The sequence below is a fragment of the Sinohyriopsis cumingii genome, chromosome 5 (genome assembly GCF_028554795.1).
Source record: "Sinohyriopsis cumingii isolate HCF-2022 chromosome 5, ASM2855479v2, whole genome shotgun sequence".
NCBI classification, from domain to species: Eukaryota; Metazoa; Mollusca; class Bivalvia; order Unionida; family Unionidae; genus Sinohyriopsis; species Sinohyriopsis cumingii.
In genome coordinates this window covers 154,658,836-154,679,824 of record NC_142965.1, presented here as the reverse complement: position 1 = coordinate 154,679,824, position 20,989 = coordinate 154,658,836, and the positions used below count along the sequence as shown (strand labels likewise).

General features: G+C 35.9%; 1 protein-coding gene across 1 annotated transcript in view; it reads right to left on the bottom strand.

Annotated features, from left to right (window-relative positions):
• Nucleotides 1–232: 232 nt before the first annotated feature.
• LOC149800500 (DNA-directed RNA polymerase II subunit RPB1-like) overlaps nt 233–20,989 on the bottom strand; it is a 60,647-nt gene continuing 39,890 nt past the window's right edge. The window contains exons 18-25 of the mRNA XM_089960130.1: nt 17,774–17,998; nt 15,968–16,214; nt 15,331–15,431; nt 13,058–13,162; nt 10,219–10,401; nt 9,240–9,443; nt 7,085–7,268; nt 233–4,428 (exon numbers count right to left, since the gene is read on the bottom strand). Of these exons, the coding sequence (XP_089816256.1) occupies nt 3,059–4,428; nt 7,085–7,268; nt 9,240–9,443; nt 10,219–10,401; nt 13,058–13,162; nt 15,331–15,431; nt 15,968–16,214; nt 17,774–17,998 (2,619 nt within the window). The 3' untranslated portion in view covers nt 233–3,058. The remainder of the gene's footprint in view (nt 4,429–7,084; nt 7,269–9,239; nt 9,444–10,218; nt 10,402–13,057; nt 13,163–15,330; nt 15,432–15,967; nt 16,215–17,773; nt 17,999–20,989) is intronic.

Below are 20,989 nucleotides of genomic sequence, written 5' to 3'. Positions count from 1 at the left end.
GTACACATAATATAACACTTGCAATGATTTACTTTTAACATAAAAACATTGGCATGTATAATGAAAACTTGCATTCATAATGAAAAAGCCCTCTAACCATAAGTACAATACAAATAATAACCTACACTTTTTAAGTACAGAGCCGATGTAAAGTTAAAGATTAAATGATGGAGTCTGTATTCAGGTATGCACAGAATTGAATCCTCGAGTCTAAATCAAAATCTAAATTACAAAACATGATGTGCTTATTTCTTTTCATGGCACCATCTTTTAATGTGTGCAAACAAGTGTCTGTGGAAAAAGAATTTCAAATCTATATATGTATAATGTAACCATATGTAAATCTACATACAAGTTTTTGTACACAATCATTCTGAAGTTGAATATTACTGGGCTGATTACAGCAGTCCTAACAGCAGTCCTGATGGCAACAAGTCATTTTCATCAGTCCTGTGTTATAGTTTTAGATGATGGCAAGAGAGAAATAAAAACCCATGATTAAACAAAACTTCCTTGATCAATCTGAAGCTCTATGTACCAACATTTATAATATTTAGCAGTAAAAAATACTACAATTTATACAAGCTTACACGAGTACCAAGACAGTAAATCACACGTCATGATTACTTCTCTTTATGCAAAGATTGAGCAAGAAAAATACTGAAAAAAATGTACAAAGACAGCGAGAAAAATATGCAAAATTACTCCTCAAATTTAGCAGAAAATAATGTACCTAAAACAAAGATGAAAATGTATTTTAGTTTCTATCTGTATACAGACTTTCTTAATGGCCTACATGTGCTATCTACACACTTAATGGCCTATATGTGCTATCTACACACTTCAAGATAAATTTTGCTACTATAAAAACACATTTAATATTAAACTTTCTACCAACAGAAATTATGAAATATAACTCTGAATGTTGGAATAAGGGTTGTTCCAGTAAAGAGTTCTTAGGACCAAGGGAAGGCACTTTTCATGTGGGGTAGTCACCCTTCGATACAATTTAGAATCTTATTATTATTTTAATATGACCTACGTGAAATCAATGTACAAAGCAGTTTTAAAAAAACTGCCTTCCCTGGGTACCATTTATGTTTAAATGGAACAGCCCTAGGACCATTTCTAAACTGCCCATGATGTTTTTGAGAAGTTTCAGACCGATTACCATTTATCTATGACAAAAAGACTTTCTACATCTCTTTTTAACAGAAATAAGCACTGCTAGACATTGCAGAGTATATCTCAAGCTTTTGTGCATTTTTTCACTTCAGAAATTTACTCTTAATTTGTAAAATACTGCCATTAATGTGCTAGGTTTATTTATTGTTACCATGCCAGGTGTCTTTAACCATTACTGTGCTAGATGTCTTTTACCATGACTATGCTAGACGTCTTTAACCATGACTATGCTAGGTGTCTTTTACCATGACTGTACTAGATGTCTTTAGCCATAACCATGCTAGGTGTCTTTAACCATTACTATGCTAGATGTCTTTTACCATGACTATGCTAGACGTCTTTAACCATGACTACGCTAGGTGTCTTTTACCATGACTGTACTAGATGTCTTTAACCATTACTATGCTAGGTGTCTTTTACCATGACTGTGCTAATGTCTTTAACTGCTAATATATATAAAGTATACAGTACAGACTACTGGCTGCTCAAGGTCCACCAGTCCTGTACTTGTACTAGTACAGTTTATTTATTATTTCACTGTACACAATACAGAACACTGGCTGCTCAAGGTCCACCAGTCCTGTACTAGCACAATTTATTTATTTCACTGTATACAATATGGAACACTGGCTGCTCAAGGTCCACCAGTCCTGTACTTGTACTAGTATAGTTTATTTATTATTTCACTGTACACAATACAGAACACTGGCTGCTCAAGGCCCATCTGTCCTGTACTTGTACTAGTATAGTTTATTTATTATTTCACTGTACACAATACAGAACACTGGCTGCTCAAGGCCCATCTGTCCTGTATTTTTATAAATTCTAGTCCAGTGGACCTATTATTTCAATGTACTGATGACAAGTGTTAAGTTACCTACTGCATTAGTAACGTGTATTCATCTGTAAGAAAAAGTCAGGCAATTTGCATAATATTTTAGATTATACTGGAACCTACATCACCAAACGTAATGGAAAAGACTTATAAAAAAATCCCAAACATATACACTATGTATGGACATCTAAACACTCAATATCCACAACATTTACCACTGTACACTGAATATGAAAGAGATGATTGCAAATTAGAGTTCAAGAGAATGAAAATATTATCTATTACAATTGGTATGGACAGTATGATAATCCAACAATGAATGGTCGGTTAAGGCTAGCGAGATCATTTTCAAGAAACCAGTTTGGTAAAGTCAATCAAGTTTAAGCTTTGAGATTATTTTCAAGAAAAAGTTTGATTAAGACAATCTAGTTTACCAGATTTTACACAAGAAAATGAACATTTTCCATTTTTTTTGTTACACTTAAAACTTTGTTTGACAATGTTCATGTACTGAATAAAGCAACACAGTCCACATGAAATACTTTTTATAGTATTCTGTTTTCCAAACAGCTTATGTAGTTATATACACCTGAGCTTGCCTATTATTTGCAGCAACTAGTTTCAGATATACACTTACATCTCCTTCACCCTCCAGTCTTAATGAAATGCATATATACCAAGATATTAACCCACTCTTAACATCACTTTCATAATGGCATTTGCACTTATTAAATATTTATCATTTACAGTTATAACTAGAATCTTACGTAGCATTGTCCAACTCTTTTACTTGGATTTTGTACATTCTTTTGCTGTGCAGTCTGCTATTCATGTGTCAACTTTAACATTTTAAAAATATTTTGTACATCTGCTATATACATTCCTGCATACACAGTAGTCCATGCACATCTTGTATGTAACAATATGTCAAGTCCACAACTGTACAACTTGTATTTTATACAATTATCTACATCACACAAGTTCCATTTTAAACACCTGACCAATGTAGGTCTCTGTTCAACACTGGGAATTTCCACCTTAATCCTGATCACTGTCATCCTCGGTGTAAGCAGGACTAGTTGGAGAATATTTTGGTGTTGGTGTTGTTGGGGTATATGTTGGGTTGGTTGGAGAATAGTTTGGACTAGTCGGGGTATATGTGGGGCTACCAGGGGAGTACTGGGGACTTGAGGGTGAATATGATGGACTGTCAGGAGAGTACTTGGGACTTGTTGGTGAGTAAGTTGGAGATGTTGGGGAGTACTGAGGTGATGATGGACTGAACTTGGGAGAGGAAGGACTGTATCCTGGACTAGTTGGGCTGTACTTTGGTGAGGTTGGACTATATTTGGGGCTACTTGGGGAGTAGGATGGGCTAGTAGGAGAGTAGGATGGGCTTGTTGGGGTGTACTGTGGGGAAGATGGGGAATATTGTGGTGAGCTGGGACTGTATGAAGGACTTGTTGGGGAGTATGATGGACTTGTTGGACTGTATTTAGGGCTGCTTGGAGAATAGCTTGGACTGCTAGGACTATAGCTAGGACTTGAAGGGGAATAGTTTGGTGATGTGGGGCTGTAAGATGGACTTGTTGGGCTGTATGAAGGACTAGTTGGGCTGTAGGATGGACTGGTAGGGGAGTAAGAAGGAGATGAGGGAGAGTAATTAGGTGAGGTTGGGGAGTAACTGGGGCTTGTTGGGCTGTAGCTGGGACTTGTAGGGCTATAACTTGGGCTTGTTGGAGAGTAGGAGGGGCTCGTTGGAGAGTAACTTGGACTTGTGGGAGAGTAAGAAGGACTTGTGGGGCTGTATGAGGGAGATGTTGGACTGTATGAAGGGCTTGTTGGGGAGTATGAAGGGGATGTTGGAGAGTAACTTGGGCTGGTAGGGCTATAACTTGGACTTGTTGGAGAGTAAGATGGACTTGTAGGAGAGTAAGATGGGGATGTGGGACTGTAAGATGGACTAGTGGGTGAATATGATGGAGATGTAGGACTGTAATTGGGCGATGTAGGAGAGTATCCTGGACTTGTTGGCGAATAAGATGGACTTGTTGGTGAATATCCTGGACTCTGGGGTGTGGCTGCTGGTGAACTGGGCACATATGAAGGTGAGGCTGGAGAATAGCTTGGAGATAGTCCTCCATGAATTGGGCTGGGTATGTAGGGGCTGGCCGGAGAGCTTGGTGAGCCAATCTGTGGTGACCATGCTGGGCTGTAACCTGGACTGAAGCCACTCTCACTTGCTGTAGAGGGAGAAAATCCAGCTGCTCCAGGAGTCATTCCACTTCCCACACCAGGAGACCAAGCACTTGCATAACCAGGTGTACCAGCAGGTTGCCAGGGAGTCATCTGAGGTGACATTCCTGCAGCAGGACTTCCAGCTGCTCCAAAGAACATTCCAGTTCCAACTGAAATGAAAGAGAACATACATGGAAAGAAAACATATATGAAGTTGATACTTAGGTTAGTATCATTTATTTCATGGTTTAGTTTTTTAAAAAAGGACAATTTTCATAGATACATAAATTTGTTGTTTTGCCTGTCATAGTTTGCATGTTTGAAGGTGTTCAATTTTGTGTATTAACCTCTACAAATACTCCAAATAAAGAACACAAAAGAATGAAACCACCATGACAACACTTCAAGGTTAAAACTATACTACCACCAATATGAGCACAGATCAAACATCTGTCACTATCAATTGCTCATCCTCCACATCAAATGCCAAAATAGCCAACATCAAATACTAAAAAAGCCAACAACATCAAATGCCAAAACAGCAACATCAAATGCCAAAACAGCCAACATCAAATGCCAAAATAGCCAACATCAAATGCCAATATAGCCGACAACATCAAATACCAAAATAGCCAATACTCAACATCAAATGCCAATATAGCCATGCCGATATAGCCAATACTCAACATCAAATGCTGATATAGCCAACAACATCAAATGCCAACAACATCAAATGCCAATATATCCAACTACACTAAGCTAATCAGTTATTGAAGTCCATCACTTCTGTAGATCACCTTCCATAAAGTTGAACCATTAATTACCTTTTTATGATCATGGCATTAACACAAAGGCTTAAGAGTTATAAATTCAAGTTAGATTCCTGTCAGTTTGGATAATTTCATCAGTCCACACATAACCCAAACATGTAATCACTTAATGCAGTTAGTGTGTGTGTTTGTGTGTGCGTGTGTGTGTTTGTGTGTGCGTGATTTGGATTTTTAACATAGCTTCAACAATTTTTCAGTCATATCACTATGATGTCGGCAGTGTGGCAGTTTATAGAGATGTCTAGTACTGGGACATCATGTCGCAGACATGTAGCATGATGTCCACCCAGTCACATTATCTTGACACCAGGCCTAACACTGACCTCTTAATTCTGAGCACCGAGCAAAGCAGCTGTTAGTACCATTTTTAAAAGTCTTTGGTATGACTCTGCTGGGGTTTGAACCCGTGACCTCCAGCATCCTAGGTGAATGCTCTAGATGCTTAATGCAGTTAGCAAGCATTGTCAACATCGGATGTGTTGCAAGCCTACCAAAGAGTGAAGATCCTAAATAAACTGAAAAAATAATGGAATCACTCCTTTAAGCTTGCCTCATTTACAAACCAAATTCAACTACCTTTATTTCAAACCTTAACAATTAAGCCAAATCATGCTGAATAGATAATTGTGGCTTAAGCGAAAATGTGTGAAATGTCACATCCAGCTAGCCATGGCATACTGAACCTCAGATGGAGCCCATTTTCATAATAGGACCAATTAGACATCATAAAATGTCTTTTAGTGGAGGTCATATTAGCATCAGATCAGCATCATTCAATTTAGGAGAGAAAGACAATATAATAAGTCTTCTGGTGAAAACCCTTAGCTGAAACAACTATCCATTTTGGACAAGAAACAATAACAAGATTTTGAAGATGGCTGCCATGATGGCCATACTAGATATCAGACAGCACCATTTCCATTTAGACAAACTAGATATCATAAAAAGTCTTTCAGTGAAAACCCATGCTTATATGACCATTCATTCAGTAGTAGTGTTAACATGATTTTCAAGATGGCTGCTATGGTGACTATATTGTATGTCAGGTTGGGTGCATTGTCATTTACAACTAACTATATATTGTAAGAATTCTTCTAGTGAAAACCCCATGCTAATATTACCACCCATTCCGGAGAAGTAGCAATACAAAGATTTTCAAGAGGAGCACTATTTTTAATTCAGGACCAACTAGACCATGGGGGGGGGATGTGTGTGTAAAGTTTCATGCCAATCCTTGAAGCAGTTTAGGATGAGAAAATTCTGCTAACTGTCAGACGGATGAGAGGCACAGATCAAACCACTAGCTCTTATGCTCTATGACCAGTATAGCTTAAAATTGTTGTAATGGCCTGAAAATAGGTCAGTAGTCTTGACCCCATTCCAATAATTTTGTGTCGTCAAACTCAGACAGGATTTTGGTATTCCCACAAAAAGTTGAAAATATGAAAGGAGGGTTAAGGGGTCCTCCCCTAACAGGGTCTCGAGGGGGTTGGCCAAAAATGCATTTTACAATCATAAAAAACTGCCCTGGTGCAACTTATGATCATAATATATAACACAATAATCATTTTAAAAGCTAACAAACGTACCAAAAAATTTCAACTTGACTCGAATAATTTTACAATATTTTGATTTGTGACTTTGTCTATTATCAATGCAGCTCGTGGAAATGTAAAAAATGCATTCATTTTATTTCTCTAAATTACTGTTTACAACATAGTTTTCCCAAATTTATGCAAAAGATAACCATGTACTGATATTTGCTGATAAGCATTTGTATTAGTAAAATCTGGTCTTACACCAACTTTTCCATCCTTGCTGGTACAATGTACCAGTAGTTGCACAATTGTAGCAGAGTCTCTACTTAATGGATGCTTTGTACGAACCAATTTTCAAGTCTAGCATTATGCAACATTTGCAACTCAGTTATTTTGCAAATAATACGTGACTAATGAAAATACGCTTTGAAAAACTAGATGTCAATGTCTGTTCTTACCTCCACCTATCATGCCAGGTATGTTCATGGGAATCTCCATGCCATACTTGCATTTCTCTGCATCAAGCAGTAGATCAAAGCACCCTGTACCGATCCTAGCCAGCTGTCCCAGCATGATACTCTCAGATACACCTTTCATTGGGTCGATCTCTGCATGGGCTGCTGCTTCCACCAGAATGTCCACCTGTAGCATTGATTAGCAGTTCACAATATTGCCTCTTGATCAATGTTTATGTGAGATATTGATTTGAATAATGACTATTTAAGAATTCCTTTATTGGTGTAATGCTTTCTAATGGCAAATTACTGGTAGATTAAAAAAAAAACCCAAGAAAATCTACCAAGTTGAGACGCTATTATCAGAATCAGAGGAATTAAGCTAGTACAAAAAAGTCCACAGATGGCAAATTCCTTTTTCTAAAATAGTACAAAGCTACCATTATAACTATTAGACATGATTTTGGTCTTCCATAAAAAAGCCCCCCCCCGGTCTCAAGGGGCAACGCAATTTACACTCATAAAAACCTGCTCCTGGTGCAACTTACGATCATAAAATAAACCAAAATAATCATTTGAAAAGCTAATAAACTTACCAAAAATGGTCAACTTGACTTCAATAATTTCATAAAGTCACATGAATTTGTTCTCCAATACTACTGATGCTGAAGTGATTTCATGTGCATTTCAGTGTTCACATCATAATTAAGCTAAAATAATTTCTCAATTTTTGAAGCAAATATATTATACATCTCTCTTTCTATAACAAATCTGTAAAATGAACACAAAGTACATCAACTGTATACAAATAATCACATTCACTTGTCTTTTTCTCCAATGGACACAACCTGTTGATATTCCAGTCAAGCTCGTTTTTGGCAAAGATTTCTGTAGCCTTCTTTTTTGTCACCACTGACTTTTTTGGCTCAATGTGCAATCATTTCATTTCCTTCTCAATGAGACTTTTTCCTTTCAAGCAGGTGCTTGTATTGGGGACATGCAGTACGCATATTCTGACAGAGGGCTACACCAGTTGTCTCATGCAAGAAATTTTTATTCTTATAGTAATTAATTGCATTTTTTCCAGATGCCTTTCGAGCTTCAAATTTCTATATGCAGCTACTTCTGTAGGTGCTGTTCCTAACTCTTCCAAATGCAATTACCCTATTTCAGATCTTTATAGCAGAGGTCACAAAATGCCAGCCAGTCCTCTGGCATTCAGTTTTCTTAAAAACTGACCAACTAAATTTCTGTCAACTTTTCACTCCAGCCATTCCCTTTTCCATACATTTTTTAAACCTTTATTTAAACTTTTAGCGCCATGGTTTCTCTCAACAACTTGGGATGCCATGTTTTGCAAGTATGCTTCTTCTTTCCATTGCCATCAGTTTCCATTACACGAAGATTCACTGGATGAATTTAGAAGTTTGACCTATCAGAATAATCTTTATGAGAGTCTTGTGCTAACAAATATATGGAATGAATAATTTACAAGGGTCATTGCAGAATGGGAGTGGACAGACCATTTTTTAAAAAACTGGATCGGAGATGATATAAAAAAAATGGACTATTCAAGAAAAATCTTGATTCAAGTCGGGAGAAAAGCGGAATTCCACTTTACAATGGAGAAAAATCATGTCTGATATATTTAAAGGGTTTAATTTTTAAAAGCAATAATAATAAGGGTGGTTGAAGTAAAATATACTTGGAACCCAAGGAAGCGGTTTTGATGTGTAGCTATTTAGAAATCTGCAAGAGTTATATGATCTGAGCAACAGGAGTATGCAATAATAATAAGGGTGGTTGAAGTAAAATATACTTGGAACACAAGGAAGCAGTTTTGATGTGTAGCTATTTAGAAATCTGCAAGAGTTATATGATCTGAGCAACAGGAGTATGCTGCTACCATGCAGAAATGTAACAGGTAGATGGACATAAGAACTATGCCCCATCTTTTAGCAGGTGTATACAAAGTATTACCAACCTTTCAGTATTTTATACAAAATTTCTGGAAAAACAAAACTTCAAGGATATAATTTTCAATGTGAAATCATACAAGTGACGGAATATTACAAAATATTCATTTCAATCTAAATTCAAGTTGAGAAAGTAAACAAAAGTCATATCTCATTCTATAACTTTATTAACCCATACTTACTGTTTCCTCAAAAGAACACCTGGCCAAGCAGCCCGTCTCCTGTCTGTTGACACCATGACGGGTGATAGCCATCAGATGACCTTTGGCTGTCATGCAGTCGCATAGCAGTGCCAAGTGACGGTAGTTCACATAGGAACCATCAAATGAGATGACGTGGTTCATTTCTTTCTCTATTGACTTCCGCACTGCCTCAATTCCCAGAGTCTAAAAAGTCAACAGTTTCAATTAAGCTAGTTTTGATAAAATGTTTTTTCTTCTTTGAAAAAGTTTTAAGAGTGGAATTTTGATGAAAGTTCACTACTAATTAAATATAGGCTTGCAATGTCGGAGACACTTTTGATTAACCATAATAAATCGTTAAAAAGTCAATAGAAGGGCTGCCTAATACGTCCTTCCAATGTGGACATAGTCCAAAAAATGGACAGTAGCTTGAAATAATAAGAATACCATGTTAAAGCACACTGTATGCCCACAATGTCTTTAATACAGTCAAATGCTGACTATCCAGACCTATCAGAGGGCATATAGTTTGCATATATAGTTTGATTGAAAATTTATTTCAAAGGCTTGGACTACATAATGCCTTTGACTGGACAGTTATGAGACTTTATTCATACTTGATTAGCTTTAGATTGCTATACAACAAATTACATTGAGCTGAATTTGAATCTTGTAACCATATCTGATTATTGTTGACCACTGAACCCATTATAACCTAGTATCTAAAAACCTACGATCTTACATGTTATCAACATAGGCATATTCTGTAAGGTGACTGAAAATGGGGGATCAAGCCTCTTATCGAGTCAAAGAACTATTTCCTCTGGGGAGATTTTTAAAAAAATGTAGGGATACATGGTTTTTAAATTCTTTACATTTCTGAAATATTTCAAACTGGAATAAGTCACTACAGACATTGATCTTGGGGTCCATTTGTAATCTATGAGACCCCTAAAACTAATATCTTTAGTATACAAACCGCAAAGATTTCTACAATATCATTGGTGGTGGTTCTAACTGGATCCACATTCCTCTCACTAAGGACCTTAGTTAGGGCAGTACCATCTGTTTCCAGGATCCATTCTGCCACAGACTTGAATTCTCCTTCCTCAGTGATGAAGATCCTCTTCTTGTCATCTGTGTTTGGCAGATGCATGTAGACCTATATCATTAAAAAGAAATATTGGTCAACAGCTGTGATTTGGGCAACTTAAGAACAGCTGGAAACAACATAGCTGAGAGAATTGTGTCCGTGTCCATTACCGCAACAAGTGTAAAAAAAACTAATAGGTACTGCTACCATATCCCAACAAAGATATGACCCACATTTGTGCATAATTATAATTAACTTAGTTCCAAGTTTTGTATTACAAAACCCAATTAAATATCAAATGAATTTAATAAGATGAACACATGTGTCATCAAAGATGTACAAACTATCTAATCAGAAAAACTGGGAAGTTTAGAAGTGGACAAATACTTAATGTCTAAGTGTGAATTTAGCTTCTTTTTATCTCTAACCAACCAATGACAGCAAACTACCGCACATGATGGATTGATTGATTTCAACATTACTAGCACTTGAGTATGCAAAATAAAACTAAGCCAATGCAGTATATTAAACTGGGTAAATTAAATCTATCTATATTTAAAACATTCTATATGACCAGTTAACCGCATACTTGTCAACCTACCAGACCTGCCAACCCTAGCAAGACCCTCTCAGTCAGGTAGTCCAATTTTCAATCAGAACACTTTTCAGTAAGATGTAATGAAATATCATGCACTGCTATTTTCGATGTAGAAATGTAAAATTCAGATATGTTATCTGAGACTAATTAAGTGAAGGCAAACATGTTCAACCAAATCAGGTTGTGAAGTAAATTTAAACCTCTACCTCCAGCACAGTTCAGAAACTGCAGTCCTCAACCCTATGGAACCATATGGAGCTCAATGGTTTCCAGCTGGATCTCTCAACCTGACATAATCTTTTGGTTCCTTTATTGTTTTCTCCAATTTCAAGTAGTGATGGCAAACATGTCTCCTGCCAGGAGACAAACTCAGATCATTGCATGATGTCCAATAAAGTAAATACAGCTTAAAAAGGCGTATTGTCCCTTTCATTTTCATAGTGTATTTGTTCATTTAATGCCATTTCTAGACAATGCTATAAGCACCAACTTGATCCTACACTGTTCTTGACTTTCCAAATTTGAGAAACACAGTATAATAAAATCATAATCCATACAGTACCAGCGGTGCTATAAGCATGAGATAATCCTGTTTTCTTCGACAGTTTTGCCAATGTAACTTGTGGTCTGCACTATTATATTTTCCTTGGACACTTACATTATTGCAATACAAATTTAATCATGAGCTCAAGTAACTCATGAAAACAATAACAGGTTTTAACATCCTGTTAATATCAAATCAGCTGCACCAGTTGAAATTCTGTTCCGAGATCTTGCTCCCTTTTAACTTTAGTATACATTAGTTACCTTCTAGAACTTGTTTTAATAAATACCCATTTTCTGAATTATCTTCATTTTATCTCACACACTCATGATGGCCAAGCCCAAGAATTGGACCATCCCAGATAGCGGTGAGATGTCAGTGAGCATCTTAGACCACTCAGTTGCCTGGAATCCACTTGTTGTATTTGTCAATACACAAGGTGATCCATATTAAGTGATAATGAAGATAAACCCATGCGGGTGATTTAGTCCAATATCTTTTGTTTGATTTGGTGATGATGTACATGTCAGGACTAATTCTCACATCGTCTTCGACTGTATAGGCAACATGGCAACAAAAAAATCATTCCAATATCAAAGGTTAGCAGTCACCAAGAGAAAAGGTAGGTCACAGGGACCTACTTATTTTGTACATTCAATAGCATCCCAATAACTGCCCTAAATATAACAAGTGTATATGATGATGGAAGCATGAAAGTCATTCACACTGAACTACTTTCAGTCGAATGTTGTACTCCTCAGGATGCCAATCCATAATCATGCTTTTCTGCAATCCTTGTGTCACTTTTTCAGAAAACAGACAGCCTGTCCAGAAGTGACAAGATCTTCTTTATAAGTAACAAACTTCTATATAATCATACTGTATCTTTTTATCAGCCAATACAATCGGAAAAGATTAAGAGTCCAATGACAATTATTTCTCCTATTCCAAAACCTTTTAAGTCCTTCAACATTTATTTTTCTCAAAACAATAAAGATAAACAGTTTTCCTCAAAAATTGTCAGGACCAATCTTATCTGTCCATTTCTGCCAAAACATTTCACTTATTTACAGTCCAAATGACTGGTTTCTTGACATGCACATTCTTCATTATCAACAGTTAGAAGCTACATTATAGATACAAGTCCATCCTAAATGTACTTAAGTACTTTTGTTACTACTCGAGATCACACAGAAAACTCCAGTCCAATGTTCTATTGAATACAATGTTGATTTTCGGGAAATTCTGGATGCAGAAATGTTCCAAAAAATTGGGATAATTTTATAAAATCCAGAAGAGTTGACATGTCTGAAGATGCATGCAGAGATATTTTTTAATAACTATTATCGGCAGTTTCAAATTGACCTAAAAGTAAAAATAGTGAGGCAATACCCCATACACACACAAATCAACTCTCAAGGGATACAGAACATAACAACTACAACACTAGTAGTAATGCCTGTTGATCTTTCTCTATCTGACCTTTTAGCCAACATTACAGAAAAAACTCTACATAAATTTACGAACAGTCAGACTTAGACATGGCAGGGATAAAAATCCTATCAACAAATCATCTGACTAACCTTGGCAATGGTTTCAATGCCCTGCAATGACATGTCAGAGAGAAGATTGGCCTCAATACATCTTAGGAAGACATCATCCTCCATCTTGTCCACTATCTCCTCCTCCTGCAGTAAAAGATCCCCATGTCAGTTAAAATGTACAATTTTTGTCATTTGTCACTTATTTGTGGAACTGGAGAAAACCAACCCTTGTTTTAATTCCTCTCAATGACCCTGATATGCTGGCAGACTGGCAACAGCTCAGCAGAGTCTATATAGAACTGAAAATTTATCATGGACCATGCCACCATTGTAAAAAATTGAAAAATTATTTAATAAAGGATGAATATAATGAAGAAAAAAGGTAGGACTAGAAAATGTAATGCAATTTTTGAGCAATCAGTTGACTTTATTGTAAGGGCTGTTTCATTTAAACATAATGGTACACAGGAAAGGCATTTTTATAACAAAATCTATGCCAAATTACTTTGATTTCATATAGTTCAATTTAAAAAGAAAAGAAAATTCTAGATTGCATATACTGGTGACTACCCCAATTAAAAGTACCTTCCCTGGGTACCACGTATGTTTCACTGGAACAGCCCTAATAATTTTTTAAAATAAATTTGCATATATCGGTCATGCATATTAGAAGACTTTTAATCAGGGTCTATGCTGTTTACAGTTGGAGCCGATCTATACACTGGTGTATATATATAGTAAAATGAACATGTTAAGATTATACCCCGGCTTTTAAGCCAATCTATACACTGGTATATATAGTAAAATGAACATGTTAAGATTATACCCCGGCTTGTAAGCCAATCTATGCACTGGTATATATAGTAAAATGAACATGTTAAGATTATACCCCTGCTTGTAAACCAATCTATACACTGGTATATATAGTAAAATGAACATGTTAAGATTATACCCCAGCTTTTAAGCTATCTAAAACAAAGGTTTAGCATTTTGTGTGTTTTGGATTTTTAACATAGATTTAAAAACATTTTCAGTCATATTGCTACAATGTCACATTATCCTGACATTAGGCCGACCAGTCCTAACACTAACCTCTCAATGCCGAGTGCCAAGCGAGGCAGCTGCCTGTACCATTTTTAGAAATCTTTGGTATGACTCAGTCAGGGGTTCGAACCCATGACGTCCCACATCCAACATGGACACTCTAACCATTAGGCCACCTGAACAGATTTAGCAGTGTAATATGCATTATTTCTGAACCAGTAAATTATGAATATGATTTTAAAAAGTCAACAGAAAGCTAAAAAAGAAACTGTTCACACTGTCAATGACACCACCAAAGCTGCCAACCCTCCAGGCTCGCAATTAGTGAAAATAGGGATATAAATTAGTGAACTCTCACATGAATTTGTGAAGCAATCTTTGAGTCTAGGAATACTTGTCAGAACAAATATTTAGCATGGTCTCCAGCTGATAAAGGTAGATTGTATTCAACAAGAAAACTCACAATGCTTCAGCAGGTCTTCTGTTGGGAGCTGAAATCTGCTGTTCTTAACTTTCCCAACCTCTATGTGCTTTTTACTACCTATGTGCTTCTTCATATCGTCCCTGCCACCATGCCCAATACTAAAATTTGTGGCACACTGCGTGCAAAAGGCATGATGTATATCGGTGTTTGATGGCAAAATGCACGGCCAATTGTTGGTATATTCCAAACTAAACTTCACTTTTTGTGCAATACATTTTTTTTTTCCTTGTTGGTGAAGACATTTTCAAGATTTGTTCTTCGGCTAACACAGGTACTAATGGGTGAAATCTGGACTTTTATTTATTTTTGTTTTATTACACTAACGATTTTTTTACCTTTTGTCCCCTTGTACTCCCAAGTCCCAAGATCTGCAAACGTTCATCTGTCCATGTTATGTTTAATCATGTCTACTATAGATTTCACAAGAGGAAGTCTAAAATTTGACAGAAATTCTGGAACTAGTAAAGAAAATGGGGCTGTAAAATTGCATTTTTTTAATGTCTGTATGACTTGGCATCAGCGTAAAGCTACATCCGTGTTCTTTTCTCTAATATCACCCATTTGGTCTTGTCATGAACTATGATAATATCACTGGCCCTGAAAAAAGGGTACTGCATAATTATGCAAAGTTACATCACTGCCTTGATATGTTACATCAATATGATATAGGCCCCACTTATCTTGAAAATATAGTTTTGAACATTTTGAGACTTTCATGTTGCAGAACTGATATATGTAGTTCATTAACTTCAGGGAACCAACTGGAAAGCAACATTTTACTTACATCTTGGTACTTATTCTCATCAGAATTCATGATTCTTATTCTCAACACCAACTTCTCTGCATTGTCATCATTGAAGATGCAGTTCAAGTCATCTCCAAAGCCTAGACAAAAAGGAATTTTGAGAATTAATATCTTTAATAATACAAACTTGGATATTTCTGCTTCCATATATATATATATATATATATATATATATATAGCTGCTCATTAGTCCAGTCCAAGTGCAAACTAAACAGACTTTGATCTGCTACTACATAACGTGCCAGCAGAGCAGTGTCCATGTTCATTCTACTACTAACATTTTTCTCACACTAAATGTACAGTGGTGAATGATGCAACTTTAAACAATAAAAACCACTTAAAAATTAATACATAAATGCATCCTCAAATCATATTTTCAGATCAATAACTGTACCGATGGACTTTATTCCATATAAATTTGGCAAAATACGGACGTGTAAACAGGTCTGGTTTCATACCAGTGATAGCTTTATGTCCAGTTTCATACCAAGATGAACCACTGTTCAAAATCATAATACCTGGATATGACTGGCCTAAACAAAAAGGTGCAACACATATAAAAGGACAAAAGTTACACTATAAGCATTGTCAGCATCTATGGTCAGAACAAACTCACCAGCTGTGATCTTCTCTGAAATCTGTTCCATGGTTAGTTTCTTGTCTGTCATCCTCTTTCTATCAAGCTCAATTCTAAGTAGCCAAGGAGAGATTCTTGTTACATCAAAGTCAGGCATTTCATAGTATACATTGACCCATTCCTGATCTTCAGAAATCACAGTGTTTAGTGGGTCTGGGTCATAGTAAATGGCTGTGTTACTGGTCACCTTTCTAAGGGTTGTATGCTCCAATCGACACAGGACATCCTACAAAACACAAAGAGTCCATATAAATTAAACCACTGTTAAAAATACAACTTGACATGAGAGGCAAAACAAATTTAGATAATTTTTTTAATTTCAAGATCAGTGATCTTGATCCTGAATCAGTCGATCACAGACTCACCCAGTCAAAAATGACCACTCATTCAGATTTAGCAATAACAAGGTTTTACGATGGCTACCATTATGGCCATAATGAGTGTCAGATCAGCCTTATTTTCAATGAGGGTCCATCCAAGAGTTGTGATAGCATTTTCAAAATGGTAAAATAGATGCCAGGTCTACGAAAAGTAGAGCTAGAAAAAAAAAGCATGTGCAAGGAAAACTTAGAACATCAAGTGTAACCCAAAATGAGTTTTAGTTCCAGTGGGCATAACGTTTAACCTCTGAACTGACAATAATGTGATACTGTAGCCAAAACAGAAAATCCATGAAATCTGATGCAAACTGGATCCCAAAAACAAGACTTGTCAAGTGGCAACTCCCAGAACAACGTAAGACGCAGTGATTTATCTTGACAGATTAAGATGAAGCAGAAGATATTAAATAAGTGCCATAACTCATTTTAACTTCAGCTCTGAAACTGATAATGATTAAGAATCATTTTGTTTTAAAACTAGGCAAAAATACAACGGTACATTAAAATCCTGAGATGTCATTATTCTATGGAAACCATTATTCTTCTTTGTTCCTGACCTTGATCCTTGATTATCGGCTTGAACACTGATGATGCCGTTACATGTGTCCAATGCAATCCATTTGCAAAGTACGATCATGGTTTGTGGTACAGGGCTCACATCATTCTTTGCAAACCATTTTCTTTCTTGCATCATTGGCTTTAACCTCTGACTTTTAAATCCCCAAAACATCAGGTATATTTCATGTATCAAATGCAAGTCATCCCAAATAATTTTGTTAAGACATTTGATACAAAACTAGTTTTGTAGGAATGTTTTTTTCTTCTCACTATCATACCAGTGACCTTGACATTTGACCTTTTTGATTAAAATCTATATAGTCATCTTCATTGTTTCAAAAGCAAGCCACAAGCAAGTCTAGTCAAAGTAAGTGACTAGGAACTTTAAATATTGTGAAGAAACCATTTTTCTTCTTACAGTCACTGACTTTATCTCTGACCTCATCAATCCAAATGTAATGGATTTTCCTTCCTTGCCCAGATGCAAGTTACTTACAAAGTTTGGTAATAGCAGATGGTGGAGAAACAAAATAGGGAACAGATGGAAGGACAGTAACAAAAAATGTTTTGTCGCAAGTACATAAAATATTCACAGAAGGTCAACCAGATATGAAAGGATGCATATCATGTTACTAACTTAACATTCTGTAACAAAAACTAAAAAAAAAACTCTCCGGTGAAATGTTTCAAAAGACAGATGTGTAACATCTAAATAACAGTCTGAACTATAGTCTAAAGTCATATAATAGAACATAAGTTGCACATTTTCAAATGCAATGCAACATAAAACACCAACTTGACTTTCCCACAAAGTGAGCAACTACAGTATAAATTATTTAAATTTCACCTTTGCTTTCTCTGCATCACGAGCAGCCTGGCCAACAAGGAACACGGTAAGGGAAGGTGTTTTGGGCTTCTTGGAAATGTTGATAATCTCTTTTAATCTGGGTACACCCAGAGTTACGTTCTTGGCTGACACACCAGCATAGTGGAATGTATTGAGGGTCATTTGAGTGGCAGGTTCTCCCAGAGACTGGGCAGCAAGGGCTCCCACCATTTCACCAGGGTGTGCCTGAAAAAGATTACTGAATAATAAGCTCAATCTACAAGTACTAAAGACTCAGTGGAATATGTAACATATTAAAAAATTTAACAACAGTACTGTAAATAGCACACTATTTGGTCACCAGAGCTGAATAGTCCACTAGAAGGGCAACAGGTCTTGATGATCTAGACCACTGGTCATGGTATGCAGTCTTTAACTAAACCGACTGCAGAAACTATTTTCTCACATGACCTTAACCTTCTAACTCTAGACCCCAAATCTAAGGAACCCAAGGAACTGTCTTTAGAATACAATTTAAAACATGCATTTTCTAAATCTAAAGATGTTTCTCTTTTAAAACTCTCCAAAACATCCAAGTCAGAAAAGACGACCATGTACAAAACCACAAAATGTATCACACGAAACAAGTTTGATTATATTCCTATAAATTGGCATGTAAAGTCATTTCAATGTACAGAATAAAAGTTCTAACTTTATTTTGCTGACTTGCATTATGTTGCTAAGTGGGAACAACATAATGAATAAAAATTAGTTTTGTTTCATTTAAAATCTTTAATTCTAAAGAATTCCATAGCATGCATCTCAAAGAAAGTAAACATTTCCTATTACAGTATTAAAAAAATAGAATAAACACAAATAATTAGAATTTTGTCTTGTAATGAAAAGAGTTTAACCCTGAATTTATCTGTGCCAATAAAATCTCAAACAAAATTTTTCAACAATCTAATCGCCTTAAGACGATCTGGTTAAAAATCCATCATTTAAAAAACGTTTTCAAAAGGATTGATTTAAAATTTGACAAAATACCTTAAAAATTATATACTGTTGTATAAACAAGGACTGAATTTTTCGTAAAATCTGGTCTTCTTGTAATTCAATAAACCAGTTTCAAAACCTGTGTTGATAGAGGGGCTTGTATCGTTTTCAATATATAATACAATGGATGACAATTTCAACAATTTGGACTACAAATTAGGCTTAAAAAAGGAGCAGTCCGTTTTCTAATCCAGGTTTTTTTCTGAACAGTCCCACCCCATTTTTCATATTTGGACATTTAGGTTGGGGTGTGGGGTCATCTCAATTGCATACCGAAAATTTGGAATTTGCCGCCATCATACGGTAGCGACATATGGTAGTCGCTTACCAGCGGGCCTAGAAAATGTAAACTTATGTTATATCAACTTATACCTGCATGAAATCAATAGGAAAATGATTTATTTTCTCAGAAATGGCAAGTATTTTAATTGCTTTGTCTTTAATCTGCTGACTTGATGAAACTACGGCATAGATGAAACTTGACCCAATACTTGCCATTTGCATTGCTAGTCGCATGACTTCACAAATCTCAAACAACACTAAGTCCAATAGTCACGTGATATCAACAACAAACTCCATTTTAATGTTGTTGTACAGAAATTCAATTACATTAAATGAAAGTCAGATACTTTTTGTAAAAATCAGCAATCTGGCCAGTCTGATTTATAAAGCAGAGAGCACATGTCAATGTGGTAGTCACATGATACAACAAAACTCCAGAAGTTGTTCTTGGAATATAAATATGGAAAATTTTGTGTTCATTCTGTTTTGGATTTTTATTACAACCAGTATCCAACTTGCATTTAATTTTTTTTTCTCTACAACATTTGAAAATGTTTGATGTTAGATTTGTGTGCTCACATGACTCGCAATACAAACTGTAAGTATCGGGTTGCATTTCATCAAGGTCGTAGTTTTATCTTGTCTTTCAGCAGATGAAAGACATAATGATTATAATAGTCACAATTTCTGAGAGAATAAGTAATTTTCATATAGATTTCATGCATGCACCACTCTAACGTTTAAAGTTTGCAAGACCATCCTGTAAATGGCTACGCTTTGCCAGCACCATGTTGGCCTCTTGTGATGCTAGACTGGTTTTCATACCTTCCATGTAGATGAACCTAATCCACTGAGCGTTTGGATTTACTCAGCATATATGTTTATTACAAGCACCCAAATGATCCATACTGCACCCTCCGAATATTCTGGTTAGAACTCGATAAATTTAACTCACAATCAGTTTAGTTATGACTCGGTTATGTAATTGTTTTGGGGCATCAATTGGTTGTGGAAAATTCCCGGTTTTCCCCCAACTTTCATCAAGAATTGCGAAATTTTCAAAGACTTTTCACGGTCGAGAAAAAATTATGTCTCCCGACCTTTCCCCCAATATTGCGTGAGATCCCTGCAGTACACTTTTCCCCCCCAAATATAGGCTGTGACAGCCCAAGCAGAGTATGGTTATGTTCCAGATATAGACTCTGACAGCCCATGTTGAGTATGGTGATGTTTCTAATAATGGCAGTGACAGCCCATTACTGAACATGGTGGTACATTTCAGATACAGCCAGACAGACCATGATGAGTATTGTGATAAATTTTATATAGAGGCATTAAGTTCCTGATTATATTGTTATTGTACACTACCTGAACTGAGCCTTCAGAAAAAAATTAGAGTGTCTCACTTTTATCATCCAGATCAAAGATTTTACTTTTCATCATCAGGCTTTTTATTAACCTATAAAACTCAAAACAGTCTTTGTTCATCAACAATAAGCCCATAACTGAATGTACCTAAGACCAATTTAGACTTTACATGGCAAATAACATATATGTTCACAAGTCCAATTAAAATCTGCACTAGTCAAAATTGGCAGGTGCATAATGACCCTTCAGATCTGGGTCGAAAGAACTAATCTATAGAACAACATGTGATGGCAGTTATGGGTCCATGTTGTTTGCAGTGGACTCGTTCAAAAAAATGAGTGTATACAATAGTTTTCTCCTTCATATTTAATTTGCATTGTTTGTTATCTTTTTAAATTTTGTTTTTACTTCATTATTTACTATTGATAATGTAATATTGTATGTTGGACTTGACCCTGTCAAAAATTGAGTTCATTTTCTATTTGACCTGAACCATTGATTTTAAAAAAAAATTCTTTAAATAACAAATAC